The 15,722-nt window shown below is 40.1% G+C and overlaps 1 protein-coding gene across 5 annotated transcripts in view; it reads left to right on the top strand.

Annotated features, from left to right (window-relative positions):
* The window catches only part of Cacnb4 (calcium voltage-gated channel auxiliary subunit beta 4), a 252,595-nt gene that overhangs the window by 199,118 nt on the left and 37,755 nt on the right, over positions 1 to 15,722 (top strand). For all 5 annotated transcript variants that reach the window (XM_005315799.5, XM_005315800.5, XM_005315801.5 and 2 more), the window contains 4 exons: positions 2,542 to 2,661; positions 4,618 to 4,740; positions 12,257 to 12,387; positions 14,756 to 14,832. In XM_005315799.5, coding sequence (XP_005315856.1) covers positions 2,542 to 2,661; positions 4,618 to 4,740; positions 12,257 to 12,387; positions 14,756 to 14,832 — 451 coding nt within the window. The remainder of the gene's footprint in view (positions 1 to 2,541; positions 2,662 to 4,617; positions 4,741 to 12,256; positions 12,388 to 14,755; positions 14,833 to 15,722) is intronic.

Raw genomic sequence — 15,722 nt, 5'->3', positions numbered from 1 at the left:
CCATGGTAGAATTTATTAAGTAATTTTGGGATTCCTGCAGTGTAGTTCACATTTCAAAATAAAGTGTATTTGCAGGAGTCCTTGAGTTGCTTCTCTTGTGCTCAGAGATGACTGAATGCCAGGATTGAAAGTCATTAAGGTACTTTCAGGAAATTAGCCATCTCCTGGTAGCAAGGCTGGATTGTGTATGTTTGATAGCTGTTTGACTCATTGCTCCAGCAGGCAGACCGCTTTCTTGTGAATTATAGTCACTATTCTCCTCCCCACACAAGGCAAGTGCCTCCTTCCTGGCTTCCACACTGTAATCATTTTGTGGTCCAGAATCCTCAGGGGAACTGATCCAACACGTTAGAATGGGCAGCTCCATGGACCATACTGCCAGCAAAGCATTGCCAAGGACCAACTTAAAATTCTTTCCATACATATTTTAGAAACATCACTTCCTTTCTCTCTTAGCCTGGATTTTATGCAGGTGTATATAACTTTGGACAAAATATATATTCTGAGAGAACTCACTGTGTTAATGGATTTCAAGGTAGATATCCTTTTAGCTAATGAATGCATCTGTAAGGATCAGTCTACATTTATCCCTTTGGTAGGTTCAGATTTTTTTTTCCTCCTGTAGATTTGCACAGAGGTATTGATTATAATTTGATTAACAAATGTGTTTCCTCTGTCAAGGGCACTTTCAAAAGTGCTAAATTACATACATGAATTTGGACACATTGCAGTTATCAAATTTACAGCATGCTTTCTATGCAGCAAATACAGTTAAGAAGAATGGCTACATTTCAAGATGGGCTATTGTACATGTTGAAAAATGAATATAATTTCTTAGATCTTCTTTTAAGTCGATGTAGAAATGTCGGTATTAGGACATGCAGATAAGAAAGATAGTTTATTGTGTGCCTGCTTAGCATGGACTTTGAACCCGCTGCTGGCTTTATGGTTGAACTAATCAAGTTGACATCTCAGCTTCCTCTCTGCTACAAGGATTCAGAGTGATAAGGTGTGCAAAGCATCTAGCCCCATGTGGATGCAGCAGTGAGCACTCAATAAACATTAGTGCCTCATTGTATCTTATTCCATTTAATCCTGTGAAGTAGGCAATCAGTGTCCCTCTTCTATAGAGAAGAAGACTGTCTCAGAGTAATCCAGTAACTTGCATAGTTTTCAGAAGTGTGTTCCAGAGTCACAGTGTAGAACTGGGACTGGCGTGAGAACACTGATAAAACCTTTAACTGAGAGTTATTCTTCTAGGCTGCCAGAACATCTGTACTGGGGTTTTTCTATTCTAGGAAAGACCACTGTAGCTGGAATGATGCTCTGTACTGAGCGACAAGGCTGCCCCCATAGGCAGCAAATTCACAATAAACGTTGTTTTTTTTTCTTTTTCCTGTTTTTCTTTTTTTGTTTTTTATTTTTCCTATGGTATTAGGGATCAAACCCAGGGCCTTGTGCATGCTGGGCAAGAGATCTGCTGCTAAGCTATCCCCACAGACCCACAATAAACACTTCCAAGTTTAGAAAAACTTTCAAAGGGCCGGTTGTAGTCAACTATTTCTTAAAATGTTTTATTTATCTTAATTTTTTTGCAGTTCTCCATATGTGGATAGCTCTATGCTTATCATAAATACATAGATCTATTTATGAAATGTGCCAAGTACAGCAGTCCTACCAATACCTCTGCTGTATAAATGTCATCATCTATGCAAATATCAACTTCTAATGCCAGCTGAAGGAATTGTAAGAGTGACTATGTTCCTTGAGCTGCCAGAAGATAAGCCTCCAGGCTTGTTTATTTGGGGTGGGGCAGATAACTTACTGCTCTGGAATTCATCTCTCCTTATGGCATGAGCATCTCCAGCCCCCTGACCACATGAGTCAGGCTAGATGTTAGTATTGATCAAATAGGCCTTTCGGGCATGGGCTTCAACTGAGAACACCCCTGTTTCTGTCTCAAAATGTTTTTCTTCTCAGTGTCCGTTTAACTACATACTGACTGGTGTAGAACAATGGTTGAAAATTTAATAGTGAAATATTTCAATGGTGTTGACCTTGAAACTGGAAAAATCACTTTACTAATACAGGATGCTGCTATGGTGTGTTGAAATTGATGATCTGTAACCCAAGGTACAGGTAGGATTTAGGTCCTATAATAACTGAGCCTCTTTTTCCTTGAGATGTTCAGTATATGCAAAAGAGAGAATGAAAGAAACCTCAGTTCCACAAATGAGTATGCGCTTACTATAAAGATAGTACTAAACTAGAATTGAGGCTGAACATCGCATCGGTTTTCTTTGCAGTTTACTTCCCAGCACTTAATCTATTCAAAATATTTTCCTTCACAACATTGCTACCTTCCAAATAACTCAGATGCATAATTATATTCCGCCATCTAAATTTATATCTGCAATAAGGCTCAGAGTGCGTGCATCAGATTCTATGCAAATGAAAGGAACTCACCCCAGGATACTGTTATGCCTGTGACAGTTAAGCTACACGTCACCTCACTTAAACCTTTCTGTGTTCTCTTTCCAGGGTTCAGCGGATTCCTACACAAGCAGGCCGTCTGACTCCGATGTCTCTTTGGAAGAGGATCGGGAAGCAATTCGACAGGAGAGAGAACAGCAAGCGGCTATCCAACTTGAGAGAGCAAAGGTGACTTTCTTCCCCTTCTTTGGTTCAAAAACTGACAGTTGTTCAGCAGCTGTCAGCTGCCTTTCCCTGCCTTACATTGTTACTCTAGAATAATCATTTTCTGATCATTATGATAAAGCTCCAGATTGTTAACCTTCCTGGACCATTCACTTGTAAGATAGATTAGTATCATTCCCAGAGGGCCATTTCCTGAGACCCTTCATCCTTTTATGTTTGGTTTGATGGTGAATTCTTTGTCATCTTGTAACTTAGCAATGTGGCAATATCAAGCCTGCCATGCCTAGTGTTGGCAGAGAGCCTCCTAAGTACCAGCTTGTGCCCCGTCATCTTGACCACCTCCCCTTGTCTGTTACATAGCCTTTATTACAAGCCACACATGTACTGTAGCTCTGTGGATTCCCTACTGGTTTCTCTGCTCTTCTCGCTCTCGGTTTCAATCTTCCATCTCAAGTTCAATGTGAAGTCCAGAACTTTCCTTTTGTTTTGTTTGTTTTGAGATGGGGTCTCATTATGTTGCCCAGGCTGTTCTCGAACTCCTGGGCTCAAGCCATCCTCCTGCCTCATCCTTCTGAGTAGCTGGGACTACAGGTGTGCAACACCACACCTGGTGAAGTTTCACACTTCAAACAACTCAGACAGAAGCAGCAAAGATGTGTGATGAAAACCATTACCAGATTAGACCTTCAGATACTCCTCTCCCGGTAGACCCATAGGAAACAACGCAGAATAGATTACATGGTTGAATTTTAGAACCAGGAGAATCACTAGCAATCTCCCATTCTATTTTTTTTCTTTGTTCCTTTGACCCTTTTGTCAAATGAATTTTTATCTACAGTAGCAACATAAAAAATAGAACTCACGGCCAGCTTTCCTTTTGCTCACTATGATAGACTCCAAGGATTCGTTGATTTAGCCTTTCTAATTTTAAAAAGAAAAACTCAAGCCCAAATAAAATGAATTCTTTCCCTTTTCTCTTTTTACAATAAAATCCTTTAGAGAGCAACAAGAAAATGATGCAGGTGCCTGAGATGTCTTTGTTGGCTTTGACAACTATAGATCTGTGCTTTGTTATCAGCAATTCCCATGAGGTTCCTGTGGACATCAGTGAGACTCTAACTTGTGTCCTGCCTCAACCATTGACCCCCAGCCATATTCCCTATGCAAATAAATGAACTAGTAACAAAGCAGCCCAGAATTTCAGGAACCTTGTGTCTCATATGTGGCTAATTTCCTGTTTTAAAATTCTCTTTTGGAATCAGTTTTGTGGCCATTATGGTCACCCAGATATTGACGGCAGCATTAGCTATGACTGGTGTCTTGATCTGCCCCTTCAAGGCTGCACTAATTAATGAGTGCTTTAAGAATTTGTATAAGAAGAGTTTGAGAACCAGATTTTGTAAGCTAGGAAGGAATGAATGAAGAGCCCTGTCTGTTGGGTTTCACCCAGACTGGCCCCTTTTTCCCCTGTCAGACAAGGTATTCTCCTGCATGAGATCTTATTGATTTTCAGATATGAGGTTATTTCAAAAATACTTACCTTACCAACTTCCCAACCCTTTAAAAAAATACCCAGAACATATTTCCTGCAACCTTAGGTGGGAGGATGTTTGTTACTGTTTAAAAGAAATAACTTTTATGACTAGAGGACAATGTGGACTGTCCCCACCTCTGTCCATCCTCCCTAATACTTTAGGGGACAGCTCTTTATTTGGGATGTTGGAACGTACTACAGGAGAGGAAAAGTGTTGGGGCTGGTAGGACTGAATCATTTTCAGAGTCAACTCTGCAGATTTCTTGATATTACCTGGGAATATAAAACCTAAGAGAATCCCTCTCTGGAAAGTGATTTCCCTTGCTGCCTGGTACCATCAATCATCTTATGATACATTGCAATATGAAAACTGCTCATCTCTCTTCCTCCCTCCCTCACTCGTTCTTCTTTGGTTCTGTCTCTAGTCCAAACCCGTAGCCTTTGCCGTGAAGACGAATGTGAGCTATTGTGGAGCTCTGGATGAGGATGTGCCTGTTCCAAGCACAGCCATCTCCTTTGATGCCAAGGACTTTCTACACATTAAAGAGGTAAATGTAGGACACACTGCATCTCTTCACCTGCCATAAAACCAAGGCTGGAAATCAACTCTGAGCTAAACTCACCAATGAGGAGAACTGAGGAGCTGCTAGTGAGGTGCCTCATCCAATTCTCTGGGCCCTCTACATGCATTCAGTCTCAGTGAGAGGCAGGAGCATGTGCTCATTGCTGATGTTGTCATGTACTACAACATTGGATCTTGGTCCATCCTTGAAATCATAGGACGGATCTAGGACAGACCTTAGGTTCTCTGGTTCCCTTTTAAAAAAACAAAACGATTTAGGGAATCAAATCCAGGACCTTATGTATACTGAGCAAGCATTACACCATTGAGCTACTTCCCAACCCATCTTTTAATCAGTCTGTGTGGCTATAGAGCCATTGATCTATGGATCCAGCTTAGGGAATCATAAGTTTGGTATCACGGCACCTACCTAGATGGGACTATTCATAAGGGATGTTATAATTTATAGACACTGGAAAATAGTCCTATGAACTGATTTTGGAATTAACACCAGAGTATGTCATCATTAGAAGATAATGTTAGAGCTAAAAAAATAGCAGAGGATGCTAGGAAACAGCATGTAAGGGATTGAATAATACAAGGAAGACCTCAAATCTAGAAAGGCAGAATAGTGACATCAAATTTTTTTTATTTACTCAAACCAGGTATGTTGAAATTCTACTTTATGTCAGACATTGTACTGGGCATTGGGGAATCAAGTGTAAGGATCACCATCCCCATGGACAGAGAACTTTCAGTCTGGAGGGAGGGACAGACAAGTATTCATAGTTTCTGCATGGTATGACAAGTTCTGTTATAAAAAAAAATTTGATTGATGTTGTGGAAGCCCACAGGAAGTGGTGGAAGGACCATCTCGTAGGGGAGGAAGAAGATCAGGGGATCATAAAGCTCTACAGGAGCGGTGAAACTTGAGGTAGTCCAGGCTGGGACAGGGCTGAGCACTTGGTGGAATTACGGTTGGAGGGCAGTGGTAGAAGTGATACGAGAGTAAGGTCTGGATCAGAGAGGCAAGGGCCAGATTTTTAAAAAGGATCTCTTGGGCCATGGTGAGAAGATTGGTCTTTATTACCACATAGCAGGCTAAAGAGAAACTGGAAATAAAGGACAGATATAACTAATCTTGAAAGCAGAGTAACACCAGTGGGCAAAGGAGCAGAGCATAGGCCTGCCAAGACCTGCTGGAGGCTGGACAGTAGTGGTAGCAGAAAAGAGGGAGAGAGGGAGTGGCTTGGAGAGAGAGAGCTAAGGGGCAAATAGAGTATGGAGATTGCACATGGTGAAGAATAAGGGAGAGAGAAATGAGGGATGAAGACCAGTTTTTCTGGCTTGCTTGGAAGGGTATAAGATGGCATTAGCCTCTAGTATCAGCTATCAAAGCAGAGAAGATGGAGAGGGGAGCAGATTTGTTGCAAGGGTGAACATGGTTATGAATTTGCTCTTAGATGCACTGGATCTGGGGTGTTGTGAAACTTCCTGTAAAGATGCTTGAAAAGTCCTTACCCACATCATGTGGAGGCCAGATAATAGAAATTGCAATTGTGTTTTTTTTCCTAAATGCTTTGGGTTGAAAGAAAAATGGTTTTTAGCTAGGGGGAGATAGCATAGGGCTGCGGAAGCCTTTTTAAAATTTGTTGTGCATGTTTTGCTTTTCGGGATGAGGAAGATTTGTTTGTTTTCCATGCTGAGGTGTTTAACCCTGTAAAATAAATTGGAAGGGAAAGGGATGACTAAGAGAGGGACTAGAGAAGAAGGGAGGAGACAACATCTGGTGGATGGACACAGGACTTGGGCTGAGTCTGGTGGAAAGCCTTATCTTCTTTGAACTTCCTTGTTCTGTACAGAGTTTCCCAATGGGGAGGGGCATCCATTGGAGGGTGTTTCTACTTGATAGTCTCCACTAGCTCTGCTGGAGGTGAGAAATAGAATCTTAAAGAAAAGTGAGCATGAAGGAAGAACAATGAAGTGAAACCTGAGAATGGAGGTCCTAAAGAATGTGATAAACATAAACACATCGTTTAACATAACCAAGTCCTCCTGCCCTTACCCGGCCCCCAGTCAAAAATGAGATGTGCAAACATATAATCCTTTTTGAAAATCATTGTCTTTGAAACTCTGCATTCTGTAAGTCTAGTTCAGCAGCGTAGAGGTCAATGGGACCATTGTTTGTGGAATTGTGGAGATAGAAGCTAAACAAAATGGAGTGAGGAGACAAGGGGGCATAAAGAAATGGGTTAGCATGTGTGGACAGTGCCTGCAAGGGGGTTGACACTGACCAGCCCATAGACTTTGGAGGGTCCAGGTCAAAGGAGGTTTTCTTTCACAGTGGGAGCTGCTGGAGCATCCACATATGTTGATATTAACAACTGAGGGGGAGATGTGGATAGGAGAGATGGGCCAAGGGGTAAAAATTTTGAGTAGGCAAGAAAGGTGGGCTTCAGACCCAGAGTGGAGGGACAGACCTTGAAAGAGGGGCACTTGTTAAGTTACATTCAGGAAAAAGACGACTACGGGCATAGAGCCTGTGGAATGGGAGACTAAGGACATCAACTTCATGACTTCCACTTTCTCCATGGTGGACAAGGTGAGGATACCCACATTTACCTAGAAGACAAGGACCCTTGACCTGAAACATGCACCTCAGCATAAGATTGGTTAAGTTGATTTTATCTCACCATTTCCATAAAAAATGATCAAGGTTGCTGGGCACAATGGTGCACGTCTGTAATCCCAGCGTCTCAGGAGGCTGACTGAGGCAGGAGGATCGTGAGTTCAAAGCCAGCCTCAGCAACTTAGGGAGGAGGCCCTGAGCCACTCAGTAAGACCCTGTCGCTAAATAAAATACAGAAAAGGGCTGGGGATGTGGCTCAGTAGTTAAGTGCCCCTGAGTTCAATTCCAAGTACCAAAAAAAAAAAAAAAAAAAAAAAGGAACAAACCGTATTCATTTGTTGCCAACTACCAGTGTTTCTAAGGAGAAGCAACACTTTAAAAATAAGGGAAGTTCTCCCACATTACACACACACACACACTCACAGAAATATTCTGAGGGGGCTGGGATTGTAGCTCAGTGGTAGAGCACCTGCCTAGCATGTGTGAGGCACTGGGTTTGATTCTCAGCACTGCATTAAATAAATAAAATAAAGGTCCATTGACCACTAAAAATAAAAAAAAAGAAATATTCTAACACTGCTGTACTTGACTGCTTTCCCACATTCTATCAGTATTTCTCTTTTTTATTAATTATTATTTCAATTGTCCATATTTATGGGGCACAGTGCAATCATTTGATACATATATATGATTTGTAGCCATCAAATCAGGAAAGTTAACATTTCCATCTCTTAATATTTGTTTGAAGTGTTAGATTAACATCATAATTGTACATATTTATCAGGTATACTGTGATCCATTGATACTATGTACTGATCAAATCAGGGCAATTAATGTTTCTATCTCCTTATCATTACTTTGAGTTAGGAGGCTTCATGCTCCTCTTGATCAATATTCTAATATCAATATTCTATTGTCCTGTTGGTTGCTTTTGGGTCTGTATACCTTCGATCAGGGACTTTCTCTGGCAGTTTGATGTGTGGTATTGACCTGGTAATCCTATGTAGACCAGAGCCACTTGTTTTCAGTTCTTGAAAAATCAGATTAAAAAAAAAAAAAAACATCTTAGAGAATATCCTAATCCTTTTAGGGAATGAAGTTGAAAAAGCTTGGAACAACACTAAGGTGACCTTTCCAGAAAGCTGGCACAAGCTCCAGGAATATCAACAACACAAACACACACATTTCTGTCATCGAGTCATAACTTTTGTCTCATCTGTCACCTAGACAGCCATCTCTTAGGCACCCTTCTAAGTACTTTCTCAGTAATGAAGAGTCTTGCATGCAGAGAAAAGCAACAGTTATGTTGCCCCCCCCCAAGCCAAATGATGAGTGAATTAAGCTCTTGGATTCACATCGTGACTTAACTACCAACTAGCTCACAGAACTTGCCCCCTCGCTGAGTCAGACTCTGCCTCAGCCTAAGCTGTTTCCTACATTTTGGGGAGTTTGATTAAACATTTTTGGAAGTCCTTTAAGATCGCTTGGGTACTATTTAACAAATTAGTATTCCAGTGGGCTAACTTAATTTCAGGAAATAACTTAAGCCCTAGGAAACGATGACTCATGCTCTGTTTTGTCCCTACCACAGTAAAATTTAAATTCCAGACCTATACACCAAAGATTCTAAAAGGGTCCACTTGCCTTTTCTTAACTACAAAATAAACAGGCTTGTTATTTCAGGCCTGTTATCCTGAAATAAAAGACCGGAAAGTGAGGAAAACCAAGACCTCATTGTTAAGGTTTTTCTATCGGGTCAGCTCACGTTTCTTTCAATGCAGGCTCATACTTCATGCCTTACGTGCCTCATACAGGAGCTGTGTGCATAATAAAAGGCCAACTCCTACCCTGTCATTTTCTTTTGCGTGTGAGATGGTTACTCAGAATTACTCAAAGTTACTCAGAATTTCATGCTGTAAAGATCCAAGGAAACCATCCGTGCTTCCTTCAAATGTGTCAGTATCATAGACATGTAAATTCTGCATTTGTCTAAGCTAAGCAAATCATCCTACATGTTGTTATTGCCTTTTGAAATATACGCAGCACACATAACACACACACACACACACACACACACACATTTTTCAACACTGGTAAAGATAATGAAGGAAGTTTTGGGAATATTCATCTCTAGAGGGTTTAAATAATAGAATTGATATCTTTTTTTCTAAAAATGACCTAGTCGAAACCTTCCCTTGAGGCTGGTGGCTTGGACTAAATTGCTTCCTGCCTTAGGATTCAGCAAATCAATAATTACAAATGAGGTTTTGCTGACACATCAAATAAGGCCCCGTTGACTGTGTCTTGCTCCCATGTTGGTTGAAACCTTTGTGTGGACTTGTGTCTCAAGTTTACATGTCATGAAGCCTATTTGAGTGGAAATTTTGAAGTTCTTGTTGGCTTCAGGCTATTTGAAGATTAGTCCCCAAAATTCTTCCTACAGATCTAAAATAGGCTCAGACTTTATAAGAGTAGACTTCTTTTTCTTCATATAGTAAGATGGACCCTAATCTGAAAGCTGTATTTGAAACAGAGTAGACTACATATAGTATCATGAAATTTTTACCTGACAGCTGTTAGCAAATAACATAGTATTGGACGTATTTCATCTGAGACATACCTATCTTGGCTTCTATAGTTCCATTTACATGGATTCATATTTTGCCTGATGAAATGTATTCCAGAAGAATCGACTAGGGCTTCTTTTTAATTTTTTTTTAATTGGTGCATTGTAACTATACATAAGAATGGGGTATATTATGTTATATCTGTACTTGTACATGATGTAATTTGATCAATCTCATTCCTCAGTACCTTCCCTTACCCTCCCTATATCCACTGGCTCTGCTCTGGATTGCCCATCTATTATTTTTATTTTAACCAGTGAATTATATATGGATGTATACATATGTATGCATATGCGCACATCTGTATGTATACATATATATAGTTCATTGTGGTAAATTGGTACATGCACATAGCATTGTTGATGGATTTCATTCCCCAACAAATCCCCATGCCCTTCCCTCCTTCTCCATACCCTCCCTCTGCTCTATTGGACACCCATCTATTTTTGTGAGACACCCCCCTTTTTGAAAAAAAAATATTCCCCTTCCCACTCTCCTCTCTCTAGCTTCCATACATGAAGGAAAACATTTGACTTGACTTCAGGAGACTGACTTATTTCACTTAGCATAATGATATCCAGTTCCAGCCATTTACCAACAAATGACATAATGTCATTCTTTTTTAAATGATGGAGTAAAACCCTATAATGTAGATATACCACATTTCTTCACCCTTTCATCTGCTGACAGATACCTAGGCTGGTTCTGTACCTTGGCTCTTGTGAATTGTGCTGCTTATATTAGTAGGCATGTGTCACCATTTTTAGATCTTTTGGATAAATTCCAAGGAATGGGATGACTGGGTCACCTGGTGGTTCCATTCCAGTCTTTTGAGGACTCTCCATACTGCTTTTCAAAGTGGTTGTACTGATTTTCAGTCCCACCAAAGATATATAGATGTACCTTTACCCCCATATCCATTCCAGCAATTATTATTATTTATTTTCTTGATGATTGCCTTTCTAACTATAATGAGATGAAATCTCAGTGTTGTTTTGATTTGCCTTTCTCTAATTCCTAAGGAAACTAAACTTTTTTTTTATGTATTTGTTGGTTGTTTGTATTTCTTCTTTGGAGAAATGTCTGTTTAGTTCATTTGCCCATTTATTAATTGGATTATTGGTTTTGGTGATATTAAGATTTTTTAATTCTAATGAAAAGCAGCCCTAAAGTCCATATGGAGAAATAAGAAACTCAGAATAGCCAAAGCTATTTAAGCTGTGCTAGAGGCATCAGAATATCTGACTTTAAATTAACTACAGAGCTATAGTAATAAAAACTGCATGGTCATGGCCTTAAAACAGACATGAAGACCAAAGGAACAGGATAGAAGACACAGAGACAAATTCACATAGTTACAGTCATTCAATCCTTGACAAAAACATATGTTGGAGAAAAGATAGCCTTTAATAAATGGTGCTTGGAAAATTGGATATCCATATGTAGAAGAATGAAACTAGATCCTTATCTCTCACCCTGCACAAAAATCAACTCAAAGTAGAGCAAAGACTTAGGAATTAGACCAAAAACACTGAAACAGGTAGAAGAAAACATAGTGTCAACACTCTGACATATTGGCACAGACTGACTTCCTTAATAAGGCACCTAAAGCTCAAGAAATAAAACCGAGAATCAATAAGTGGGATGGCATCAAATTAAAAAGCTTCTGCACAGCGAAGGAGACAATTATGAGTGTGAAGAGAAAGCCTACAGAATGGGAGAAAATCTTTGCCAGTTACTTTTCTGACCAGGGGTTAATATCCAAGCTAGGGCTTCTTGACAAGAACAAAGGAATCCAAAGGGTAGGACTTGGCTTTGGTAAGGGTTGGCAAACTATAGCCCACAGGTTGAGGCTGGCCCACTGCCTTACTTGAAAAGAAAAGTTTCGAAACACAACCATGCTGTCTTGCTTATGTTTGTCTGTGTCTGCTACAGTAATAAAAACTGCACACTAGGACAGCAGATTCAAGTAGTTATGGCAGAGACCATACGGCCTGCAAAGCCTAAAATATTTACTATCTGGGTCTTTGCAGAATTAAATCTGCAGCACCCTGCTTTAGTCTAAGAACCTAAAATATTTACTGTAATGTAAATAGTAGTGTGATATAAATAGTATTTGTATGTCAGAGATACAATATAATATATCATATAAGTAGTGTTTTATTTTTCTGGTCCCCTGAAATTAATTCCTGGAATGTGAAGATAAGTGAATTACTATTGATAGCAGTTTTCCTTCTGCATTCCAGAAATACAACAATGATTGGTGGATAGGAAGGCTGGTAAAAGAGGGCTGTGAGATTGGCTTCATCCCAAGTCCACTCAGATTGGAGAACATACGGATTCAGCAAGAACAGAAACGAGGACGTTTTCACGGAGGGTAAGGTCCCATCTTGTCTGTAAACTAGCTTGCTCTTTCTTTTTCTTTCTTTCTTGTAGGAAAATCAGATGATTTTTTTTAGATTTGCTTGTTTATTAAGTTAAAAATATATGCTTTAAAAGATACTTGTCTGCATGGGGTATTTCTGAAGTTGAAAAGGTTTCAGATTTCCCAGGACCCCTTGCATATGCTGGAGCCCAGCACCCCTGCAATCCACACAAATGCCACAGTGGAGATGGTTTTCTGCAGCCTCAGCAAACCCTCCTCAGAACTCAAAACTCTCCTCTGTGAGAGTCACAGTGGGCAATCATTCCTCAGAACAAGTGCAACGAGCTGACCTGACTTGGCATTGTGGCTTTTCTTGGTTCACTTTCAAAGACTCTTAAGTGGATGCCGAATGTGATGGTGCATGGACAGTACCAGTAGCTCCCTCTACAACTGAGCTTTCTGTAAGCATCAGCCATCTCCTGGTATTGGCGCCAAGACCCTGTCTCGCTCAGATGAATCAGCCTCTTGTGAACTAATGAAGCAAATACGTAGGCCTCAGAGGGCAGGTGGCTACAGGTCCCAGGAATACAAGCACAGTTTTAGAGAAGAAAAATCCTACTCCCACTCCTGCATGAGTGTGTTCCAGCTTGAACTAAAACATTGATGTATTATAACTCTTTGGAAGCCCTGAAATAGAAGTAGTTGTTTTTTCTTTTGACCTTCAACCTCCATTTTCCATTGAATCTTTTGTTATTTTAAAAACTCTCCTGGTTTGGTGGGTCTCTTTTTCTTTTGTCCTAATGGGAATAATTTTCAATGGTAATACGTCATACAAGTACAATTAACTCCACTTTTAATCATAATCTTTTAAGTGTATAACATGTCTAAACTACTACTGTGAATCCTCTTGCCCACTCTTCTCTAGTTATTTTGCTTTCCATGATCCTCCTTAAATTCACCCAGGAATGCATGGTTCTGTCTCAGGACCTTTGCACTTGCTGTTCTCTCTCATTGGAACCCTTTCCTTCACATTTCCATCAGATCGCTCCTTCATGTTCTTCAAATCTTTGTTAAATATCACCTCTGCAATGACCCCTTTCCTGTCCACCATATTTAAAACTATACCCACCCCTTCTCCATGTTTCTAATCCTTTCCCAGACTTAATTTTTTTCTCTTTCACTTATTACTCTCAGAATTGTCTTATATTTACCTATTGATTTTGTGTAGTACTGACATCTCCCACTATACAGTGATGCACAAATAGAAAAAAATTTGTCCCTCACCCCCACTGTTGTATCCCTAGATTTCAGATACAAAATTAGTATTTGTCAAATAAATAAAGGAGTTACTATTGTCATTCAAAGTTTTTTGTAACTTATTATTGATCCATAATAACATTGTGGATTTTTGAATTAAAAGATCACTTTGTGGCAGGAGCCGTAATAAAAACATGAGCTCACACTCAGTATCCTGTTTTACCTTTATATCCCCTTGTGAGGAGTAGGGAGCTCCTGCATCTGTAGATGGGAAAACTAAGGCTCAAAGACATGCTGTATGTGCCAAGGTCCCACAACTAGTGAGTGACAAGGACAGAATGAAGAATCAAATGGGAGACCTTCGGGTCATACTCAAGAGTATTGAAAGGCAAGAACATCAGAGAAGTAAGAAGCTCAGCTCCCCAGGCCTCTGCAGGGGAAATTTTCCAAAGCACCCAACAGGACACTATTGTTATCAGGACACAGATAACAAAAACTCCTTATAGTGAGTTGTTAACTCTGAACCCCCATAATTGTTTTTTTTTATTGGTGGGGGGATGCCAGGGGATGAACTCAGGGGCACTCGACCACTGAGCCACATCCCCAGCCCTATTGTGTATTTTATTTAGAGACAGGGTCTCACTGAGTTGCTTAGTGCTTTGCCTTTGCTGAGGCTGGCTTTGACATTGCCATCCTCCTGCCTCAGCCTCCCAAGCTTCTGGGAATACAGGCGTGTGCCACCACGCATAGCTCCATGATCACTTTTAAGAAGAAATTGTTGCTCTAGGTCTTGCTGCTTGTTTTGAGCTGTGTTGACATCTGACTGGTACCTGGTGACTGGTGTGGGGTGAGCAAAGCAGTTCACCAGAACATTTCAGCCAGGAATTCTTTTGCCTAATTTCTGCATTCAATAACTTTTGCAATGTATTTCCAGGCCACTGTTAGTTCTCCTCTTCCTCTGAGAAATGAGGTCAAAGAAAACATTTGAACAGATTCTTGAAGTTGCTTTCTAGCAGGATTTGGTGTGCTTTGAATTATTTAGTATAATTAAGGCCAAGATTTTTTTTTAATACTCTCAAGTTCTGTTTTCCAAGAGTCTGAGGAGTTTCTTTCTCTATCATAGGAAATCAAGTGGAAATTCCTCATCAAGTCTTGGAGAAATGGTATCAGGGACATTTCGAGCAACTCCCACATCAACAGGTGAGGGGTTTAGTTAAATTATTTTAATGGAATACATTCCTTTTTAAATATTGGAATACACATGCAAGCATTTTTATTAATTTTGAAATCAGTTAAAGGCTTGGTTTTCAGGGTCTTTTATATAATATTTCATTGCTCAGTTGTTTTCTATGGTGATATGTTTAAAGAATACTAATGACCTAAAAATTTAGATCATTAAAATATAATTTCAAAAACTCTTATTTGCCCCACCACCAGAGGTAATAACTATTCATTATGTAAACCAATTTACAACAAGTTCATTACTCTACTTAAGAACCCAACAGAGTTTAAGATGCTAAGGGCCAACAGAAAAGTTAACAAGTTGGACACTCAAGGAAATGCTGTGATCAGTCTCTATGTGAAACTTTAGGATGTATTGGTACAGCTGGAGATTGGGAGGGTTAAAGCAGAGAATGAAGTAGGGCCCAGATGATCCCTTTTGCCTATTTAAATAGGAGAGAGTTGAGCCCTGGAACTAATATTAATGAAAGGACAGTGGCAGCTCAATCGGGAATTCCTTTTGCTTTGGGGAATTATGGAAATAACCACCCAGGAATTTTTCTTCCATCACATCCTCTGATTCCTGTAGGCTAATGTCATTCTGGCCCAGAATTGACACTGCGTTAAGGCATCTGCCAGTACCATTTCAGAATGGTAGGTCCAAGGCTGTATTGATGCGTGTCAAAACTGGATTGGTTCTGAAGCAATTCTGGGGCTCTGGTCCTTGTTCATATGAATCCTTCCTGATCTCTAGGTCTGTGAACCCAACTACATGTCAGGTTATCCCCAGAGTAACAGGGCCTGCCTGGTCCTTTCGCTAGCCCATTTGAAGGGCTTTGAAGGGCATGGCAGTTTTTCACTGTTACAAG

This window comes from Ictidomys tridecemlineatus, chromosome 7 (assembly GCF_052094955.1).
Source record: "Ictidomys tridecemlineatus isolate mIctTri1 chromosome 7, mIctTri1.hap1, whole genome shotgun sequence".
NCBI classification, from domain to species: domain Eukaryota; kingdom Metazoa; phylum Chordata; class Mammalia; order Rodentia; family Sciuridae; genus Ictidomys; species Ictidomys tridecemlineatus.
Note: the sequence above shows the minus strand (reverse complement) of the source record. Positions and strands in the feature narration are given on the sequence as shown.